Source organism: Natator depressus, chromosome 1 (genome assembly GCF_965152275.1).
Source record: "Natator depressus isolate rNatDep1 chromosome 1, rNatDep2.hap1, whole genome shotgun sequence".
Classification (NCBI taxonomy): Eukaryota; Metazoa; Chordata; order Testudines; family Cheloniidae; genus Natator; species Natator depressus.
In genome coordinates, this window is record NC_134234.1 from 62,843,379 (window position 1) to 62,867,246 (window position 23,868).

General features: G+C 41.8%; 1 protein-coding gene across 1 annotated transcript in view; it reads right to left on the reverse strand.

Moving 5' to 3' along the window:
• NAA16 (N-alpha-acetyltransferase 16, NatA auxiliary subunit) overlaps positions 1-23,868 on the reverse strand; it is a 112,612-nt gene that overhangs the window by 16,854 nt on the left and 71,890 nt on the right. The window contains exons 10-12 of the mRNA XM_074961485.1: positions 5,870-5,942; positions 5,458-5,627; positions 4,926-5,078 (exon numbers count right to left, since the gene is read on the reverse strand). Of these exons, the coding sequence (XP_074817586.1) occupies positions 4,926-5,078; positions 5,458-5,627; positions 5,870-5,942 (396 nt within the window). The remainder of the gene's footprint in view (positions 1-4,925; positions 5,079-5,457; positions 5,628-5,869; positions 5,943-23,868) is intronic.

Here is a 23,868-nt window from a genome sequence, read left to right on the forward strand (position 1 = left end):
TCCTAGGTTACCCGTGCAGACGCCATACTACACCAAGCATGGAGCCCACTCAGCTCACTGTACGTCTCCTGGGTGCTGGCAGACGCGGTACTGCATTGCTACACGGCAGCAGCTCATTGCCTTTTGGCAGGAGACAGTACAGTATGACTGGTAGCCATCGTCGCCATACTCAGGGTGCTCTTTTAGCTGACCTCGGTGAGGTTGGTCAGGGGCGCCTGGGCAAACATGGGAGTGACTCAGCCAGGTCCTTTCCCTGTTAAGTTTCGTCTCATAGTGATTCAGTCCTGCCGGCAGTCCTACTGCACCGTCTTCTAATAAGCAGCCAGGAGACGACGATCGCCAGCAGTCGTACTGCCCTGTATGCTGCCAGCAAGATGTATAAAGATAGATGAAGTGGATCAAAACAAGAAATAGACCAGATTTGTTGTGTATTCATTTTATCCTCCCTCCCTCCGTGAAATCAATGGCCTGCTAAACCCAGGGTTCTGAGTTCTATCCTTGATGGGACCACTCTGTTTCTCTTTGATGCAAAGCCACCCCCTTTGTTGATTTTAGTTCCCTGTAAGCCAACCCTGTAAGCCAGAGCAAAGGCAGACAATCGTTTCGCGCCTTTTTTTTCAGCGCAGACGCCATAGCACTGGGAACATGGAGTCCACTCAGATCACTGCAGCAATTATGAGCACTATAAATACCGCGCACATTATCCAGCAGGATATGCAGAACCGTAACCTGCAAGAAAAGTGAAACCAGGTGAGAAGGCGACTGCAGTGTGGTGACGAGACTGATAAGGACATGGACATAGAGTTCTCACAAACTACAGGCTCCTGCAATGTGCACATCATGGTGTCAACTGGGCAGGTTCATGGCATGGAACGCCGATTCTGGGCCCGGGAAACAAGCACAGAATGGTGGGACCACACAGTGTTGCGGGTCTGGGACGATTCCCAGTGGCTGCGAAACTTTCGCATGCGTAAGGGCACTTTCATGGAACTTTGTGACTTGCTTTCCCCTACCCTGAAGCGCAAGAATAGCAAGATGAGAGCAGCCCTCACAGTTCACAAGCGAGTGGCAACAGCCCTGTGGAAGCTTGCAACGCCAGACAGCTACCGGTCAGTCGGGAATCAATTTGGAGAGGGCAAATCTACTGTGGGGGCTGCTGTGATGAAAGTAGCCAACGCTATCACTGAGCTGCTGATATCAAGGGTAGTGACTCTGAGAAATGTGCAGGTCATAGTGGATGGCTTTGCTGCAATGGTGGGGCGATAGACGGAACCCATATCCCCATCTTGGCAAGGCAGTCAGTACATAAACCGAAAGGGGTACTTTTCAATGGTGCTGTAAGCACTGGTGGATCACAAGGGACGTTTCACCAACATCAACGTGGGATGGCTGGGAAAGATACAAGACGCTCGCATCTTCAGGAACTCTGGTCTGTTTCAATGGCTGCAGCAAGGGACTTTATTCCCAGACAGTAAATAACCGTTGGGGATGTTGAAATGCCAACAGTTAGCCTTGGGGACCCAGCCTACCCCTTAATGCCATGGCTCATGAAGCCGTACACAGGCACCCTGGACCGTAGCAAAGAGCTGTTCAACTATAGGCTGAGCAAGTGCAGAATAGTGGTAGAATGTGCATTTGGGCGTTTAAAAGTGCGCTGGCACAGTTTACTGACTATTAGACCTCAGCTTTCAGAGTAGCAGCCGTGTTAGTCTGTATTCGCAAAAAGAAAAGGAGTACTTGTGGCAACTTAGAGACTAACAAATTTCGTTAGTCTCTAAGTTGCCACAAGTACTCCTTTTCTTTTTAGACCTCAGCGAAACCAATATTCCCATTGTTATTACTGCTTGCTGTGTGCTCCACAATATCTGTGAGAGTAAGGGGGAGACGTTTATGGCGGGGTGGGAGGTTGACGCAAATCTTCTGGCCGCTGATTACGCGCATCCAGACACCAGGGTGGTTAGCAGAATACAGGAGGGTGCAGTGCGCATCAGAAAAGCTTTGAAAACCAGTTTCAGGAATGGCCAGGCTACAGTGTGAAAGTTATGTTTGTTTCTCCTTGATGGAAAACTCCCCTGCCCCCCAGGTTCACACTACTTTCCTGTAAGCTAAGCACCCTCCCCTCCCCCCTTCGATCACTGCTTGCAGAGGCAATAAAGTCATTGTTGCATCACATTCATGCATTCTTTATTAATTCATCACACAAACAGGGGGATAACTGCCAAGGTAGCCCGGGAGGGGTGGTGGAGGAGGGAGGGACAAGGCCACACAGCACTTTAAAACTTATTGAATGCCAGCCTTCTGTTGCTTGGGCAATCCTTTGGTGGTGGAGTGGCTGTAGGCCCCCCCACCGCGTTCTTGGGCGTCTGGGCGAGGATGCTATGGAACTTGGGGTGGGGGGCGGTTGGTTACACAGGGGCTGTAGCGGCAGTCTGTGCTCCTGCTGCCTTTCCTGCAGCTCAACCATATGCTGGAGCAAATGAGTTTGATCCTCCAGCAGCCTGAGCATTGACTCCTGCCTTCTTTCAGCAAGCTGATGCCACCTAACATCTTCAGCCCGCCACCTCTCCTCATGGTCATATTGTGTTTTCTTGCACTCTGAGATTGTCTGCCTCCATGTATTTTGCTGTGCTCTGTCAGTGTGGGAGGACAGCCTGAGGTCAGAACATTTAATCGCCAATGCGTTTTTTTCGCCTTCTTATCTTTGCTAGCCTCTGGGAAGGAGAAACATATGCAGCTGGTGGAGGAAAAAAAGGGAGAGTAGTAGTTAAAGAGACACATTCTATAGAACAATGGGTAGACTCTTTCACAGTAAATCTTGCTGTTAACATTACAAAGCACATGTGCTTTCATTACAAGGTCACATTGTGCCTCTTATTGAGGATATGCCGGTTTGGTGTGAGAGATCACTCATGCAGGGCCGGGCAGCAGAATTCGGCTTGCAGGCAGCCATGGTAAGCCACAGTCTTTTGGCTTCTTTAATCTTCATAACATGTGGGAATGGTTTCGAACAGCAGCACCCTCATTTCCCATACGAAATAGCCACTGGGTTGGCCATTTAAAATGGGTTGGCAATTTAAAAGGAGGGGCTGCAGTTTCCGGGTTCACATGCAGCAGAAACCCAACTAACCCTGATTTCTGTTCAGCCACAAACAGCCCAGCAGGAACGGGCACCTCTGAATGTCTGCTTACTAAAACAAGCATATTTCAACCAGGTGACCATGAATGATATCACTCTCCTGAGGGTAACACAGAGAGATAAAGAACGGATGTTGTTTGAATGCCAGCAAACACCGGGACCATACGCTGCAATGCTTTGTTCTGCAATGATTCTCGACTACGTGCTACTGGCCTGGTGTGGGAAAGTGTCCTACCATGGAGGACAGAATAAGGCTGCCCTCCCCAGACACCTTTTGCAAAGGCTTTGGGAGTACATCCAGGAGAGCTTTATGGAGATGTCCCTGGAGGATTTCCGCTCCATTCCCAGACTTTCTCCAGTAGCTGTACTGGCCACGAATGCCAAGGCAAATTAATCATTAAACACGCTTGCTTTTAAACCACGTATAAATATTTACAAAAGGTACACTCACCAGAAGTCCCTTCTCCACCTTCAGGGTTCAGGAGCCCACCTTGTGTGGGTTCGGGGGGTACTGAGTCCAGGTCCAGGGTGGTAAACAGATCCTGGCTGTTGGGGAAACCGGTTTCTCCGCTTCCTTGCTGTAAGCTATTATCTTCCTTGCCCCCAAAACCTGCTTCCGTGTTGCCTCCCACTCCTTGGACGGAGTCAAAGCACAGGGCTGAGGTAGTGGTGGCTGCACCCCCTAGAATGGCATACAGCTCATCATAGAAGCAGCACGTCTGGGGCTCTGAACCAGAGCGGCTGTTTGCCTCTCTGGTTTTTTGGTAGGCTTGCCTGAGCTCCTTAATTTTCACGCGGCACTGCTGTGGGTCCCTGTTATAGCCCTGTCCTTCATGCCATTGGAGATTTTTTTCAAATATTTTGGCATTTCGTCTTTTCGAACAGAGTTCTGCCAGCATGGATTCGTCTCCCCATACAGTGATCAGATCCTGTACCTCCCATTTGGTCCATGCTGGAGCTCTTCAGCGATTCTGGGACTGCATGGTCTCCTGTGATGATGAGCTCTGCATGGTGACCTGTGCAGGTGAGCTCACCACACTGGCCAAACAGGAAATGAGATTCAAAAGTTCGCGGGCCTTCTCCTGTATACCTGGCCAGTGCATCTGAGTTGAGAGCGCTGTCCAGAACAGTCACAACTGAGCACACTGGGATAGCTCCTGGAGGCCAAAACCATCGAATTGCGTCCACAGTACCCCAAATTCGACCCGGCAAGGCCGATTTCAGCGCTAATCCCCTTGTCGGGGGTGGAGTAAAGAAATTGATTTTAAGAGCTGTTTAAGTCGAAAAAAAGGGCTTCGTCACGTGGATGGACGCAGGGTTAAATCGAGAGAACTCTGCTAAATTCAACCTAAACTCGTAGTGTAGACCATGCTTAAGTCTTATTGAAATGACTTGGATTCAGCATGAACAATTTGAAATGCAGATTTGTTCTTAAACCATTAGTCCAAGTTACATAGCTTGACAATGACAATTTTCCAAGACACAACAGCTATAAAGTGTGTTCCACAAAGGGACTTACTCCTGTATGTGTGGCAATGCATTAACGTTTCTGGAGTAACATCTGTGCTACATCATAGTCTACTAGAAAATTAGTTATTACTAATATTAAGTTATAATTACACAGGCAAGCATTACCCTAACAATGGACAAATATCTCTAATGGGTAGATTTCTGCTATCACTCAAATCAGTTACTCTGGCAGAGATGCAGTATCAGATAATTACATCTGATATGTGATTTTTCCGACTGAAAATACTACCAACCCCCTCTTTAAAACAATATTTCCTACCCTTGTAAACTTGGAACACATCTCCTCTGCATCTTTCACCATATTTGCTCGGAGCATATATTTTGCACATTTGGAGTTGATGAATCTATCTGCTGTATCCAAAGACTGTGCTTCATCCATCCATTTGGCAGCTTCGTTGAGATTACCTACATGCTGTTATGGAAAAAAAAAGTGAGTTATATTTCATTCTTAAATAAATTTTTGACTAAATATAGACATTTTATAGCTATTAGTACTTTGGCACCAGGATTTATAAGCACCTTAGAAATATTAAAGATAGATTTTAGTCTTTTTTTCCTGTGGACTATCCAAAGTGACCACTCGTAAGTTATGATGCTTTACTCCACAGTATAAACAAACTGGAAAGCGTGTTTACATTTTCTGATTGACAGAACAGAGTGTCAAATAAAAAACAGAGCAAATGATCATGCCTCAAACCAGAAAATCACACTATCAAATCTTATGAAAATTTCAACTGAGTAAGGGACCTCTCACAGCCTAAAATTAGACATATTTAATTCAACTTTTTTACCTTGTAAATTTTTGCTTTTAAATAGAACAGTTCTATTAATGTTGGAGTGCTTGCAATTGCAGCATTAATGTATTCCAAGGCCAATGAACACTGGCCAAGTTTGTCAAAGTGCTGTGCCAGGAAATAACGAACCCAAAGTAGTGTCGTTGGGGGCTCCTTCTCTCCATTTTCTGTAACAAAACAGATATAAAATTACAGTGGCCAATAAGGTTGAAGACTTCATTTGGGGAAAAACACAAAAAAAAACTTGATAAATTGAGCAAATATTTGCTAAATTGTTTTCATTTGCAAAAAGGTAGAGATATAACTATTCTCTGGCAAAAGGCAGCAGCACTCCAACAATTATTGATAACTGTCAATACAGGGATTAGTAACTGAAATGTAATTTTAATACCTGTCCATTGAAACTTACCATATGGACTAAAAAAGTCACAGGTTTTCAGAGAGGCTTCGTAACCAGTAACAAGTTCTTGAATTATTTCTACCTATATATGAAAAATATAAATTAAAACGTTTGCCTTAAAATACTATAAATGTTGGAAATAGGCTCATGTTAACATTTTTACAGTTATATCACATCACCTAAAAATACAGTGAAGCAGCGTTTAAGGAACTACACTAAAATAAACAGATACTTAATTGGGGAAAATATTGGATGGATCATGTGTGTATTCTAGAAACAACAATTTCTGTTCCATCACTTTCACAAGGTATCTTGTGTTCATCCATGGTAGCTGTTCTACATTTTTTCCCCCCACTATATATTCTTGAAAACTAACCATCAAAACTCAATTAAACGTATTTGATTTGTTACCCCCTCCCAAGTGCTGCTTAGTAAATATTTTAGGTACTTCTATTTTTGAATGCCCAGCTTGAGACAACTTGAAAAGGGCTGGTTTCTGAAGAGGGCTGCAAGTATGCTTTTCATAAGGATGAAGGGTGGAAAGGGGTCTCTGGCTGAGTCCCTGTGAAATGACTACATGAACGCTGCTGGCATTTTATTGAGTTATTAATGATGCTAGGGCAGTTAGAACCTTGGCTATATGACTTAGATTTTTAAATCTAAATAAAGAGGCCTGATTTTTGATGCTCAGCACTTGCTGAAAACCAGGCCCCTTAAATGTCTAAAGTTGGTCACCTAAAAGTTCAGGCACCCGAAATCAAGTCTCTTTTGAAAATTTAGCCTACAATCCAAAATTTGCATTGTACAATCTTGACTCAAACACACTCTCTGTAAAAAGTTGTGTGTAATATCATAAGAACCAACTGATTTTATTCTAGAGCAGATGACTTGGTAGTGCAATACATCTGTTCCTGAACGCTTTAGAATTCTTTTAGTACAATTCATTGTTTTGTAGCTAGGTTAACGGAGATTAAAAGTTGCCTTTTAAGTCTAGCAAGTATCCAACTTCTCAAGGGAACAAGACTAGAAATTAAGATGAACAGGAACAATTATAATATGTGTACAAAATACAGTACATGCTCAAATGCATTTAAAATCTGGGCTGAGCATGGTGCATATGGGAGGGGACAACTCTATGGACCTGTTACATAAATGCATTAGCTTTTCACCACTTACAGATGTAAGTTAAAATCTGGATTGTTACACACAGAATGTGTTTGGTGACCACAATCTTCTCTATATAAAACAAAATAATTACAAAGTTAAAAGAAGAAATGATGGAAAAACCCTGCAAAATTAGCAAGATTTAAATCTAATGACATGTGCAACATTTTGAAAACATATTTTTAAAAGTATGAGAACTACAACACAAAAACTAAAGGTCACTCTAGAAGACCAAGTGAAGTGGTCAGAAGGGCTTATCTTAAGTAAACACACTTTAATGTGTCAGGAAATACCAAGTCTCATTTTTCAAAGTAAATTATTTCACATGGGATCTGCTAAATGCCATGAAGCCATTGTGAACTCTTCAAAAGGGGTTATGTTTATGAATGGGCATAAAAAGAGTTTTGAAAAAAATCTCAACAGAAGTTATGTTTTTGGTAAAAAATAAAATAAATATCTTAGCACTTACATATTAGCCCTTTTCCCCCCCACAGACCTAAATTTTAACAAAGGAGAAAAAGTGCTGAAGAGCCACGTAGGCAAGTAGACAAAGGAGAGAAACATATCTGATATTGCTCTCAGACCTACCCGCTTCCATTTGTTGAAAGGACCTTTAAAGGGCCAGTAGAAAACCTCTTATACAACCCTTTTCTTTTTTTTAAGAGAATATTAAAATACTGAAAATACTAGTTTCCCCTTAAGCAGCAAGCTTAAGGTATATAGCTACACTACACAAAACAGAACAAGCCACCTTTCCTTAGTGCTTTTCATTACTAATCTGAAGCACTCCCAGACCTTAAATTCTTCTCATTTAACTACTGAAAAAATCAGATAATTTTTGTTGTGGTCAAGCAGCTTTACTAGCTTGAGAGTTATTTATGTCAAGAGGAATTAAATCTTCATATTGACTTCAGAAATACCAAACATGCTTTATGAACCAATTTGAGCATTGTCTGGTTCCTAAAGTGACACAGATTCTACTAAATTGCACTCGCTCTTTAACAGGATGCTAAATTCTTCCCCATTCAGTATTGTATACTGAGTTCTGTTTCTATAAAACAAGGAAGTATAATGGAAATTTAATTCTGAAAAACTAAATGATAAATTTGCAAGAGTAATATTTTGGAATATTGTGGAAACAACTGCAAAAAAGAAATTACTCTGTAAATCAGGTATTTTATAGACGTTATTCCAAAGATTCTTTAGATGAAAATAAGTGTAACCTTTGTTTGCTATGGGTATACTTTCACTGGGAATCCATTTTTCCTTTTCTCTCTCTCTCACACTTTGACCATTTTTATTTAATCTCTTACAGCATCACTAATAATTTAGAAAAATATATCTAAACATATTTCCAACTCAATACTCATTTTGACATTTACATAATATATCATCTTAAGATTTTGTAATGGGCTTTCAGATTTAATAAGTTAATGCAATTTTCAATCTGGCGTACTTGCTACTTCAAGGCAAAGTTAATGTCCTGCAAATATGATTCATCTTTACTCGGTCCAAGTCCTCAAATATGACCATGTTACCTATAGTTTAGATGGAAATGTTCATCTCTTTGACACAGTTGTGCTCCTCAGACAAAAGGTTACAGAAGCAGGCCACCATGACTTAAAACTCAGGCTTCATTGGGATAATTGTGGAGCCAGTTCCAGAACTGATGACCCTCCAGTGAGAACACCCTTCCTCTGGTCCCCCAGAGAGATTAAAGGTAAGGGCTCTAGGCAGAAGTACCCTTTCTTCTTTACCGCAACAGGTAGCCTTCTTAGTAATCAGGACTTAGACCAGACAGAGTTACAGGTCAGCGTTTGTACCCTGCATTATATCTGGAAGCATTATCAAGCCAATGCAGGCTTTTGACAGGTGTAACGTGCTCCGAACAGCTGCCACATTTTAAGAAAGCAGATTGCCACATTCTGAACTAATTGTAGATTCAAAAAAAACCCTTAAGAGTGAATAACTACCTCTCTGGCCTCCAAAGCACCTGCTCTCATGAAACTTATATAGCATGTTTTCACAGATACTACTGAGTCAAAATATGAGTTGGTTACATTTGAAAATGAAAGCACTGAATTATGAAGCTAAGCAAAACCCAATTATATACTAAGTAAATTCTGCATTGTTTGTATTTCTCAAATATATATTTTTATCGTACAAACTTAAATGCAAACATGTATGCACCTTAAAGTCGTAAGTTATTTGTTATAAATGAATAGGTAATGGATTTCCAAAAATTCACACAAATGCATTTTCTTAATTATTTTATTCTTGTGCATAAATAGCTCTTCCTGAGCGAACTAGTATTGAAAAATAAACTGTGTTCTCTTAAGTAAGAGGTAGCATGGGGGAAATTCATCTTCTCTTAGTGTGATAACTAGTCAGTTTGACAGACAATAATATTTTTAAATAAATCCTTTCAGAAACAAGCACAAAAACTATCCAATTCCATTTTTAGAGATTGCTATGACATGTTAAAATACTGATAAAACGATCTGCTGAATACTGAGTTAATTACATCTTGTATTACAGCAGTTGGTCAAAATACATTACATCATGCTAAACACTCAAGATGGTTAACTAAATCATCAAATTAAATGACTAATATATTAAAGTAAAATTATTCAATATTTTACTTTATGAAATTGTAAACAAGAGCAGACAGAAGAAAAACTGAATATAGTTTTTAAAATCTTACCATACTGTATAACTTAGCTTTTCATTTTGTTAACTACTTAAACAATACTAGTTTATCAGCCATGACCACCAGTTTTAAGTAATACCTTTTCAATTTTTTACAGCAAATAAAACCTCAATAAGTATTTCTACTGTATAAACCTATGAATACAAAAAATAAAGTTTTAAATATTTTACTCCTCAGTATAATTTTCAGAAACAACCAGCACAATTAACATTTTAGCATAGATTTTAAGCACTACCTTCTGATTTTGTAGGATATAGGGCAGATGTATCTACATTTTCTTCTTAGAAAGACTAACTATGTTCAGTTCTATTTTCTTGTATGGTAGCCCCAGCAACCTGGAACAAAAGTAACTGAGATTCTTTAAAGGTAATGTACGTTGATTTCTGCATAATACTTTGTGAAATCTCTAGGAGGACTGAATCTGTCTTGCGATTCACAATTAAAGGCCACAAAAAATTCTATAAACGCATTTGTTAATTATTTATTAACTGAACACATGAACATGTGATTACAGCCAAGCAAACACAAAGGCTTCTTCTACATTAAGAATATTTGTCAATGTTTCTTTCCTCCACGAGTACTGCTTTGAGCAGGGCTTAATGACATCGTAATAAAGACATTTGCATCCTGTTCATACTATGACTTTTGCTGTTATAGTGGCGGGAGAAGAGGTGTGCACTAGTGAAGAAGAATTCTCACAAAATTTTCAGAGTAGACATATCCAGGGAGGATATGGTCTTGCCTAGACTGACAACGCAATGAAGAGGAGACTAAACAAGTAGGGAAGGGGAGAAGATACAGCTAGAGTGACTAGACAGCAGGTGGAAAAAATCGGGACGGGGGTGGGTGGTAATAGGTGCCTATATAAGAAAAAGCTCCAAATACAGGGACTGTCCCTATAAAATTGGGACATCTGGTCACCCTAGATACAGCAGCCAGATCATACAGCTACTCAAAGGCGTGTGCAAATCATAGTTGATTTTATAACTATAAAGGTGTATGCATTAAATGATTAATAAATAAAAACAGCCTTTATTTACTTTTCATGGCCACAAGAATTAAAGTGGGTCAGTCTTGTGGGAATTTTTGCATGAAAGGAGGTGGTGGTTTAGCAAAGCAATTCTGGGTCATGACCTTTTCCTTGAGGAATACCTAGTAATCACACATTTTGGAATCTATTTTGATATTTGAAGTTTAAGTGTACTAAGATTTCATGTATTTAAAATTTAACTCTTCATTGTTTTGCACTGGTTTTAGTAATTTAGATAAACTGTATTTTTCAGTGGTTAATGATAAAGCATATAAAAGCACCATACAAGACTTAAGTAGATATTACTTATCTAGAGGACTCTAAAGACAGCACTGTAGAAAAGCGAGTGAACTTGTCTACAAATTTTCTGTTCCCAAAACGGAAGCCTATACTTTATGCATTCTGGTTCTCACCAAATTCCGTAAAGCAAAGATTTTTTTCCCCAAGATTCCAGCCTGTTTAAAGTGTTTTTTCCTGTAGCAGATAACAAATGATGCCGAATGGTTTCTGTGGGATGCTGAAGAGCGACATTACTTAACTCCATTTCTTAGTCTTATTTGAGATAAGAAATAAAAATTTTAAAAATAAAAATGCTTTAAAGTCCCAGCAGTTTCAATTCTTCCTCCTCTGTAAACTGTAAATTGTTTGAGATTTGGAGGACTGAAAGAACTTGCCTGCAGAGCTCATGATGCTATACTACACCTTGAGTCTTAATTTTTTACAGCCTCACCAAACACTTATAGGGCATTTCAGAATTATCCAATCCTCATTTTCTCCATCTAACAGTCTGAAGAATATAAAATACAAGGTGACATATGCAGGATTCAACAGTGTAAAGGAGGGAACATTCAGGGTATGAAAGTATTTACTTGAAACAGTCAAGTTTGACTTGAGACACGACTGTGATGAAATCAGTACACAGCTAAGCTTCCTTTGTCTCACTTGTAAAGCTTCCATTACACAGCCTACTACATCATTCCTATAAATTAAGTCCACAGCATAATGAACAATGTAGTAAGTACACATTAATCTCTTTATTTTTACATACCTTGTACAGTAACTGGAGTTCTTAGAGATATTTGTCCCTATGAGTGCTACACTTCAGGCATTCATGAGCCCCTTTTCCTTTGATCAGAAGCTTTTTGGTAGCACTGTCCATTTGATCTACATATGTGCCCTAGCTAGCCTCGTGCCCTGTACTGAGGGCACATAGGGCAGCGTCTGACAAACCACCCTCAGTTCCTTCTCTACTGCTATTGCAAAGACTCCGAAGCAAAGGGGAAGGAGGATAGATAGTGGCGCATGCTCAGGGACACAAATCTCAAAGAACTCCAGTTACCTTGTAAGTAACTGCTCCTTCCTTCCTCAGACAACATCCCTGTGGGTGCTCCACTATAGGTGGATTCCCAAGCAATACTTCCTATAAGAGGGGGGTGTTTTGAAGCCCAATGTAAGGGCTAGTCTACACTGGCAAGGCTAAAGCACTGCCGCAGCAGAGCTTTAACGTGGCTTGTGTAGTCACGACAGAGTGCTAGGAGAGAGCTCTCCCAACGCTCTAAAAAACCCCACCTCCACGAGAGGCGTGGCTCCCAGAGCTGGTGCACTGTTTATGCTGGCGCTTTACAGTGCTGAAACTTGCTGCACTCAGGGGGGTGTTTTTTCACACCCCTGAGTGAGAAAGTTGCAGCGCTGTAAAGTGCCAGGGTAGACAAGCCCCAAGGCTGTTTGAAGAACAGCAGTTCCAAAAGCAGCATCTGCCCCTGAGGCATGAACCAGAGAACAATGGTCTGAAAAGGTGTGAGCTGAATCCCATGTGGCATGTCCACAGATTTCTACAAATGAAGCATTCTTCAAAAGAGCTACAGATGTAGACTGTGATCCACTAGAACAGGCTGTAACTGTTGGAGGGGGCTAAGAATTAGAAACCTCATAAGATAAACAGAGCCAAACTCATCTGGCTTTGGGTTCAGATAGGGACCCTTTTAACTATCTGTGAAAGAAACAAAATCTTTGAGAAGCCCTAAAAGGTGTAGTTCTCTCTAGATAGAAAGTCAATGCTCTAACGTCTAAGGTGTGAAGCGTGGCTTCTTCTCTGGAGTAGTGAGTCTTGCAGTAGAAGACCAGGAATTAAATGTTAAATTGCTATGGAAATTGGAGGTTACTTTGGGGAGAGGGGGAAAAAAAAAAGCAAGTTGTCTGGTAGATAGAATCAATCTTAGAATATCAGGGTTGGAAGGGACCTCAGGAGGTCATCTAGTCCAACCCCCTGCTCAAAGCAGGACCAATCCCCAAATAAATCATCCCAGCCAGAGCTTTGTCAAGCCTGACCTTAAAAACCTCTAAAGGAGGAGATTCCACTATCTCCCTAGGTAACCCATTCCAGTGTTTCACCACCCTCCTAGTGAAAAAGTTTTTCCTAATAACCAACCTGAACCTTCCCCACTGCCACTTGAGACCATTACTCCTTGTTCTGTCATCTGCAAACAGTCTAGATCCATCCTCTTTGGAACCACCTTTCAGGTAGCTGAAAACAGCTATCAAATTCCCCCTCATTCTTCTCTTCCGCAGACTAAACAATCCCGGTTCCCTCAGCCTCTCCTCATAAGTCATGTGCTCCAGCCCCTAATCATTTTTGTTTTCCTCCGCTGGACACTTTCCAATTTTTCCACATCCTTCTTGTAGTGTGGGGCCCAAAATTGGACACAATACTCCAGATGAGGCCTCACCAATGTCAAATAGAGGGGAACGATCACCTCCCTCAATCTGCTGGCAATGCTCCTACTTATACAGCCCAAAATGCTGTTAGCCTTCTTGGCAACAAGGGCACACTGTTGACTCATCCAGCTTCTCGTCCACTGTAACCCCTAGGTCCTTTTCTGCAGAACTGCTGCCTAGTCACTCGGTCCCTAGTCTGTAGCAGTGCAAGGGATTCTTCCATCCTAAGTGCAGGACTCTGCACTTGTCCTTGTTGAACCTCAGATTTCTTGTGGCCCAATCTTCTAATTTGTTTAGATCCCTCTGTATCCTATCCCTACCCCAGGGCTGGCCCACAACATTTTGGCACCTGAAGCGGGGAGCTCAAATGAACACCCCTATGCCCCCTTGCTTCGGCCAAAACTTTGAAAGGTCTCAATTCTGCCTTCTTCTTGTTCTACTCCTCTCATGGTACTGCTCTGCTACCTATCCCAATAAAGGAGAACTAAACTTAAAATGCCTTGTTCAAAAATTTTAAGTAATGCTTAACTTTCAAATGCCTGAACAGCAAATGTCACTTTTCTTGTCTGTATAGTACAGACGGTCATTTTTATCTGTTTGAATAATCAAAGTGGTGCTTTCTGTGCCTTCTTGGTTGCAAAGATTTGAACTGCTTCCTGAAGGTCCACAGTCTGGGTCAGCTCATGCTCTATTGAGATGGTTGCAAGGCCGACCAGCCTCTCCTGTGCATTGTGGAGCGTAGATGTGTTTTTATTAACTTCAGCTTGGAGAAGCTGTGTTCTCCACTGGCAACTGTTACAGGAAGTGTTAGAAGTATGAGCAGAGCAACAAGAGCATTTGGAAAGAGGGTGGTCATCTTATTTGTGCACATATATTCCAGAACAGCCTCTGGAGTTGATCCTGCTGAAATTTATCTTGAAAGGGCTTTCAGTTCATCACCTAAAATCACTCACATCAATATCGTGCATGTCACGTGTCAACACTGTCTCTAGTGCCCAGCACTGCTGGTGTAGGTCTTCTTCACGTATAGTGAGGAGTTTTGGAATATCATACAACATCCTAAATATTCTGCTGTGTTCCTTGAGCTGCATGAAATGTTCTTCAACTGACTGTATTGAGCAATCTAGCACCTGGTTAAAGAATTCAACTTTGAATTGTTGTTTGGGGCCTCTTATGGGATTATCCCATGCCTTGTAACAAAATGTCTTCGATGACTCTTGTATTCTTGAATGGGTGGGAAAATAGCTTCAGTCTGAAGTTCCTCTACCAACTTCTGTGCACTCTTCAGAACATTTTGAAATCTCTCGTCTGACCGGTAAGACTGTAGGGATGACTTTGCTTTGTCCAGTTGTTCCATTGCTCCAGATATATCAAGGTCAACATCTTGGAGTCTCTTGCTTACAACATTTATTTCAAACAGTATGTCATGCCACAACACTAAGCCACACAGAAATTTGAAGTTACGTATGTTTCTGGTGATTCCATTTCCCTCTGCCACTGTTCTCCCACGAACAGTTCCTGTCATAGCATTATCCTCCATAATGGCATCTATGGCATCATCTATCTTCCGAATTTTGTGTTTGATAGGCTTTAATCGCCTTCACTTGACTTTGCCATTGTGTGGCACTCAGTGGTTTCAGTGTCAGAAAGGATGTTCCCAGATGCTACTTCAAAATTTGCCATCAATGAGTTGATGGAGATAAAAATACATAGATACTTTGAATTACATTAAAAAATTCAGCAGTCTCACTAGAAGCTGATGCTGCATCACTGACCACCAAGTTCAATGAATGCAGACATGGATCCGAGAGTTAACTCTTCGAGCTCTTTTTGTCCCATGGGATCCATGTCTGTACTCCTCTGTTCTTTCCTCTCATGTTGGCACCATTATCGTAGCCCTGATCTCTCATATCAGCTATCGCAATTCCTGTATCTTCTCGCTTTTTAAGAAGCGCATTTGTCATACCAGGTCCCGTAGTATCATCAATCAATGTCAATAAATTCTAGAAAATGCTCTCTTGACAGTCACCATTGCAGGGACATTTTCACTAGGTTCTGTGGTTGTTACAAAAATGCACCATTAAAGTCATTTGTTCCATATGGCTGATGTCAGGTGTGCAGTCCAGAACAGAGTAATATCTTGCTGACTTCAGATTTGTCACAATCTTCTGTTTGGCTTTTGTTGCCAGTAACCGTATGATCTCATTTTGAATGGTTTCTCCAAAGTAGTGGTGTGTGTACATTTCTTGGGTGGTGACTCTTCCTAGATGCTCCTGGAGTACAGCATCCAACTCAGCCATCAGCTCCACAATTTTAAGGAAGTTTCCATTGTTTGGCACATACAGCTGATCTGAAGTGCCGCACAGTGCTAGGTTTGGGTAGCAAGCATTCTCACAATGGCAATGAGCCCTTTCAGAACATTTTGCCAGTAAAGAGACTCTGATACAATCTTCTCTTGATGCTGATCATGGTGGCCTTTAACCTTAGTCTCATATCAAGCTCTTTCCACCTATGGAATGCTCTCTGGTGATTTTCTGCCTTCTCGTGGCATGCCAGATTTCTAGCCAGCTTTTTCCAGTCCTTTGTTCCTGTAGGACCCAATGTGGCTGGAACATTAGACTGGAAGAGTTTGCAACAAAACCAGTATGCAGCATTCTGGATTTTTGAGTACATAAGCCATAGCCTCTCCACTTCGTCACCACTGGGGATTTCACTCCAGTAATGTGTTGGTTGGAAACTTCTATTTTCATTGTTTTGGGGGAACATGAAGTTTTTCACTTGCTGTGGCCCAAGCAGTACAAGGAAGTCCCTCAGGCTACTGCTCAAATGGGTCCACAGTCCTGGATCATCTAGACTTAAGGAACTAAACTCAGCAGCAGCTGTTTCTTGCGCCTCCACCGCACTCTTCTCTGATCTACACTTTTCTTCAGGAATGTGCATGGTTACATCCATTTGAGATGGAGATATGGATGCTGCAGTAGCTGCCAGGTCACCTGCACTCTGACTAACTGGAAGATCAGGCATCTCCTCACCACTCACATCCTCACTGGGGCCGGAAGGCTCACCGTGAACATTTGTGTCTATCTCAGGAGAGCTCCTTCCTGCTTAGATAGAAAGCAAAAGAAGCTTTTCTATCTTTTTCTAAATGCTGCCCCAGAGGGGAGTTTTATTCTTTCACTCATGACTGCTGTTCTGTGCCAGCTATAGTGGCTCTCAACGCTCAATTGAAGGGGACAAATAAGCAGACTGGTAGCAGGGCCTGAGTGAGGGAAAATATCAGCGTCTTAAGGGCCTAACTGGCTCCTACTACTTCAGTTGACTGCCTGTTCTCCTCAAGTATGTTCAGGGAAGCAGCAGGAAACAGGAAGCTCCCTGAGAAGCTAGTGTTAATCAGTCCAGGCTCCTGGGGGTGCTAAAGAGGTACATAAGAGACTCCTCCTCCTCCGTCTCCCTGCAGGTCCTGCTGCTTTCTGTTATTCCCTCTCACCTTTTCTCCTGCCTGCCCGTTATGTCTCGTGCCCTCCTTCCTCTAGCACAGCACTCCATCTCTGTGCATCCAGAGCAGAGAAAATACATATGGACCAGCAGCAGACAATTTTCTACACGCTGGGTCCTAGTGGTGCCCCCCCCCAACAATCTGGCACCTGAGGTGGCCGCCTCAGTTTGCCTCATGGTAATGCCAGCCCTGCCCTACCCTCCAGTGTATCTACCACTCCTCCCAGTTTAGGGTCATCTGCAAACTTGCTGAGGGTGCAAGCCACGCCATTCTCCAGATCATTAATGAAGATATTGAACAAAACCGGCCCCAGGACCGACCCTTGGGAGTACCCTTCCTTATAAAAGACACTGTGGGAGGTTCAGCCATTAAGGCCCCTAATTAAGGGAAGATATTGCCACTAAAAAGGCAGTTCTCAGACAAATTTAACAGGGAACATTTGACTAGCAGCTTGAAGTGTGGTTTCATGGGGGAGTTGAGGACAACGTTCAGACCTCATGCTAGAGTAGGTTCTGTGATATATGGAAAGAGATGCAAAGCCTTCAATTAATCAAGATTAGTAGGTGAGCAAATATTGAAAATCCTTCCACCGGAGAATGGAAGACAGTAATAGCAGCTACATGAACTTTAACAGAACTCAAAGCTGAGCAGTTCAAAACGTGTGAAAGACCCGACTAAGTGCACCAGTGTTGGAATCTTTTCCATTTCTACAGGTATGTTTTTCTAGTAGATGACTCTCCCCTGCTCTTGAACAGCCCATTTCTATTCATTTCTATAAATTACCAAAATAACGGAAACTGGTGTGATTATATTGTGTTATCCTGACAAATAAAATATGCACAATTTAAAAATATTGTGCACAGAATTTAACTTTTTGGCACAAAATTCTCCCAGGAATAAGAACTAGCTTTCTAGCCATACCTTTAGGAGGGACAACTTCCTGTCTCAGAAGTGTCCCTTAAGAGGGACAGAGAACGGGATTGGGAATGGAAACAAAGCATATGCCGTAATCTAATGGTACAACCTCCAGAACCCACCTGTTTGAAGTGATTAGTTCCCAAAATGGAAACAAATGAGAAAAATGTTTTCAAAGGGCTGGAGTAGGTGGGTAGAACAATGCAGCTGATGATCTGCAACCCTCAAAAGTAATCAAAATGGTTGCTTGTTGTAACATTCTGTACCTCGGGGGAACACCCTACACCCCCACGTTCATCTTTATAAAATGATTGTGTGGTATCCAATGCAAAGTTTGTCATGCTGAGTGTTTTCGGAAGGCTCATAATGCACTGAGCATGGTTATAGCCATGTTATAGTAATTGTTACAGTAAGGTTATAATTTCATGTATACAGTTTGAAGCTGAAAATGTATCCTCATGGCTTAAAGCAAGCCCATGCAAACACTCTTCAAGAACAGACAGTTCACACCTTGTCAGGGCATGGACAGGACGAACCCAGCCCAGCCTCAAGGAAGAATGGACACTGACTTAGGCAGCAACTTCCTTTGGGCAGTTTGGGACTGCGATGAAGTAATGCTCACCTGACTCTGAAAGGGAGAGGGGGAGCGCAAAGCCAAGAGGAAAGAAAGGACATGATAAAAAGGAGACATTTTGCCATGCTCTTCCTCTCTTCCACCTAAATCTATAGACATCACCACCACGCAGCGACTGAAATGCTGATCAAAGGGGAGAGTCTGACTGAAAAGTAACCAGCCAGCCTGTGGTGAGATGCATCTAAGTTTTTAAAGACACTAAGACTGTTAAGATCAGCTTAGAATGCATTTTACTTTTATTTCATTTGACCAAATCTAACTTGTTATGCTTTAACTTAAATCTGTTTATTCTACCTGAAACAGTGTGTTTGGTTTGAAGTGTGTCAGAGACTCCCTTTGGGATAACAAGCCTGGTACACATCAATTTCTTTGTTAAATTGACGAACTAACTTAAGCTTGCAGCATCCAGCGGGCATTACTGGACACTGCAAGATGGAGGTTCCTAGGGTTGTATCTGGGACCGGAGATATTGGCAAGTGTTGTTTGCTTGCAAGTAGCTGGGAGCAGCTTACATGCCAGAGACTGTGTGTGAACAGCCCAGGAGTGGGGGTTCTCACAGCAGAGCAGGGTAAGGCTGGCTCCCAGAGTCAAGGATTGGAGTGGCTTAGCATATCACTAGTCCAGACAACACCAGAGAGGAACGTCACACTTGCCCAAAGACAAGGGCTGTCACAGCAGAGGTTGAAGGCCTCCTCTTTCGGAACAGAGGCCTTTTCCTAAGGGGTTCCAATGATCTGCAACAGACCAAAAATTGAACACAGCGAGATCTCTGTGCTGTCTGTGACCTGCTACATTTTCTTTTGTTTGCAAGGGTTTACAATCCAAGCAAATGGAGGATGGCCCTGAGTCCTCCAAAGAGTGCAAGGACTCATCAATGGAATCATTAAACAGTTTCAAAGGGGAGATCTTAGATGGTGTTTTGGACCTCTCTTAGGATTCCTGAATATTATAGGCAGGGGGCACAACCCATGACAACTGCTGTGGACATGGATTGGACTGCCTTGTCAGTTTCATTAAAAGATGTTTGCAATGCTGTCCTTGTGCTATTTCGAGCTGATAGTTTGGAATTGTTCTTGAGGCCGATGATCAATAAAGGAATTGAATTTGGGGTAGTTTGTTTAATTATATTTAGCTATTAAAGCTTGATAATTAGCAATACTAAATTACAATGTAGCAGATTAATAACTTTTGCGAATGAGTTGTTTCTGATCCTGAGGTGGTATGGATCTGAAATGGTGCTATTTTATTCATTGACCACCAGCAAACCAGGGGCTGGGTTGAGAATAGGTACTGAGAACCCTTAGATGGAATAAAATTCTCTGTCCATCCTTTCACAAGTTGGGGGCACAGTAGTCAAGGTTTGCCATATCACCTTGGCTTGTTCGACTAGAGGACTCATTTATGGGTAAAGCTACCCTACCAGGAGAGACAGCAGAGAGGATATCCACTAGCTTGTGTAAGGTCTCACAGATCTCTACAAAGGGATTTTCAGGGAATCGGCAATTCTTTTCATGCCTAGAGTTGTCTGAGCACGAAGGAGGAGGAAGATATGTTAGTCTGAGGAGTAGCTTCCACATCTGCTCACATCTCTTGTTCTTCAAAGAATTCCTGCTGAGGAGGACAGCGATGGGAGGAATCAAAAAGAACAGACATTTGTTTCTGCTAGTTCTCACATTGAATGAGTATCTAGATCAGGGGTTGGCAACCTTTCAGAAATGGTGTGCCGAGTCTTCATTTATTCACTCTACTTTAAGGTTTTGTGTGCCAGTAATACATTTTAAAGTTTTTAGAAGGTCTCTTTCTATAAGTCTTTAATATATAACTAAACTATTGTTGTATGTAAAGTAAATAAGGTTTTTAAAATGTTTAAGAAGCTTCATTTAAAATTAAATTAAAATGCAGAGGCCCTCAAACCAGTGGCCAGGACCCGGGCAGTGTGAGTGCCATAGGTTGCCTACCCCGATCTAGATGTACTAGAGTACAGTTTCCTATAGGCTTCCCAGGGATCCCAGAATGACTGAGGGGGGCCATACTGTGCCTGGTAGACTTGTTTACTGTAGAGGATATGGATGATATGGATGGTGCTGAAGGTTCTGTAGTCTTGAGGCTCTGAAGTCTCTTCTGTTGTCTTGATGGTGCCAGGCATGTGTCAGCTGGTGGTACCAAGCCGTGGTGGTTACTGTGGGTCTCAGAGTTGCTCAAAGCCTTATTGGTTGGTACAGGCCATTGATACTGAAAGAACCTGAAGCCTCAGCTGTACTCTTTTTAGAACATGTGGTCTTTGAAATAGCAGGCCTCCGAGATGACCTAGACCTCTTACTGCTTATTCCGTGAAGCAATCTAGAGCTTTTTGCGTTGCTGTTGTTGAAGTTTTAAAGTTCCCCCTCTCTCCAGTCTTTTCTTCAGTAGGAGTAACAGTTGAGTGGGCTACAGTGGAGGGTGAAGGGGCACTTTTGTTACCAAAGATCTATTATTGGGGGGGTTGGGGGGGGGGGGAAGAGTATTGAGCATGTGTCTGATCAAGGTTGCAGGGAGCACTATCATGAGAAATCTAAGCTTTATTTTCCCATTTTTTCTAGACCTACTCCTGAACCCAATACAAACTCGACACCTACAAGGGATATGGGTGTCCCCAGGCAGTGAAGGCAGCTAGAGTGGCAGTCACTAACATGGATAGACTCCCGACAAGTTAGGCACCATTTAACCCCAGGAAAATCAGGCATATTCCAGAATATGGAAAATGAACTTCAGAAAAGAAGACAACCTCTCAGGAACACAGTGTGTGTGTGACTGTGTGAGAATTAACAAACTTGCAAAAGGTCCCCCAAACTATATACAGAACTAAATTAACTAGTAAACCAACTCAACAAAATTACCACCTACAATAAATTACACAGGACAGCTAAGCTATTTTAAGAAATGGGGACCTCAAGTCTTGCTCGGTCTCAGGCCAACGCAGTTGAAAAGGACAAACTGCTCTCAATTCTGACACTGCCGTATGTACCGTTGGTAAGGGATATAAGGATAAGTAGGGTACACATGCGGACCAAACAGGTAATGCTACCAAAAGTCTCTGATCAAAGGCACATGCGCATCTGAAGTAAAGCATCCACAGGGACATTTCTCAAAGAACCACCTTGTTTTTATTTATTTTTAGGTGTTCCATTATGAGAGTTTTCTGGCTCCTACTGGAAGACTTTCCATAGTTTAGGCCTTAAACAAGTGGCTGACAAATCTGCTCACAAAGGCAGCAGAAGTTTTACAACTTGTTGCTGTGCAAGCAGAAATAAGGGAAAGTAGTTGGAATGGAATGAAATAGAAGGGCATGGATTTTTCCACACTTTTCCTTGCTGATGTCTTTTCTAAACCGAAATTCTGAAACTTGGAAGTGCAAAGACTCCTAATTTGTCTCTATAATAAGCCTTCTTGGCTATTTTCCTTGCCAGCCCCAATGAGTGAATTTTCTCTATCCAACAAGTCCTATTTATTTTGTCTGAGCTCCTACTTATTTGAACTGATTTGTAAAACAATCATTTTGGCTGTAAATAGATATTTACTCACTGTGCTATCCTAGAAAGGAATATCTTTGAGCAGGAGGAATAAATACCAATAGCGCTGCCATAAACACTTAGTCAGCTTGTTAATTCTTATTAGTGATCCTAGCACAGCTTGTAGAAAAGAACTTTTACCATTTATTTTTAATTAAAGTTTGTCCTAGGTGTCAAAGCTAGGTATTATCTCTACTTCAGCGTTTCTCAAACTGTGGTTGGTGACCACAGATATTTCACAAAATACTTGCTGGTAGTCCACAAAGCTGGTTGGTCACATGATCCTCACTCTCCTTGTTTCCAGCTATTAAGTCACATTAAAAGACCTCTGAAATTAATACTTGCCTAGTATTTCTTTTCAATGTAAAATATTGGGATGTATGTCACAACTGGGAGGGAATGGAGTTTACAACAATCTCTGTATCAAGAGTTGATCCACACTATATAGAAGTTTGAGAACCCATGTTCTATTTAATTTGTTAATATTTCTATGCCTGGAAAACAACATGCAACTAAGCTAGCACTGTTAGTTCTTTAACTCTATGCCACTTACAACTCCTGTTCATGAACAAGTGACTGCCCTGTTCAGTAAGCCCGACTCCAAATTCTTCCCAACTACAGAATACATCCAGTGCAGTCAGAGACTTTGATTTTAACACTGTGAAACACACTGAATTATTTATGACATCCTCTTCAGCACAGGAGACCTGAAAGACTTACCCCATGATGTGAGTCAATACTAGGAAATTTTGTACTAATTTTCTGGCAACATCACAAATGCTCTTACATAGGGTGCAAATGTTTTTAACCACCATGCCATCTAATTCTGCTCTAAGCCAGTTTTTATGACAGTGCTAGAACACCTATGTCCTGCTTATTCTAACACACTGGGGATATCACTGGTACAGGTATACCAGCAAAACTGGTACATTTTCTATTGTACACAACGTCACTGAATATGTAGACAGTCTGAAACAAAGTTTAAGAGGTGTGGATTTCCCACACTCATAATCCAACATAAAGACATTTCATTACTAGTGGCCTTAGCTGAAACATCCAGGTCATGTGCCTATCCAGCATGATGCGCTTTTTATTCCTTTGATAGAAGAAGAAATAGAATTGCAAGCTTTAAGACCCTATCAACCCTACAATTTTTAGTGCTTGTAATCAGTTTGAGACACTGTTGTCTCCAAACATGGTTTGTGCCAACATACAGTACAATTAAGACGCGGTGCCTAACGAAGTTTGAATATTTCATACTGATTTTGCCAACAGGCAAGGTCTAGCACTAGCATTGTGGTGTAAATCAGTCCTAGCACACACATTTTGTGATGCAGACTGTACCATTAATTAGGTCTATGTAAGTGGGTTAGCCAGTCTGGCTTCCTCTCAGGTATCTGTGTGGGAAGACACATCAACATGCTCTTCCCCACATGTCATAGGGGTTCACTCCTTGTGCCTGTATTTCAGGCAATATCCCTTACACAAAGCCATTTCTACAAGACTTTACTGGCTACATAACTTGGAGGCATAGAGAAGGTTTAAGTTTCTCAGCACTTCCTATTACTGGACACTACAAGTTTTCTTACCATTGGGCAGCACTCCACTGGTATTAGAATGGTTGGAAGTGATAGTGTGGACAGACAACAGTAATAAAATCACTCGTGCCTGGTTTACATCAGCAATTCCAGGAGTCATATTGTTATGATACTGTCCAGCAGAAGTCCCAGCAGACTCTGAAATGCGGGGATCATTCAGATTCTGAACAGTATTTCTAGTGTCTTAAATTTCGTAAG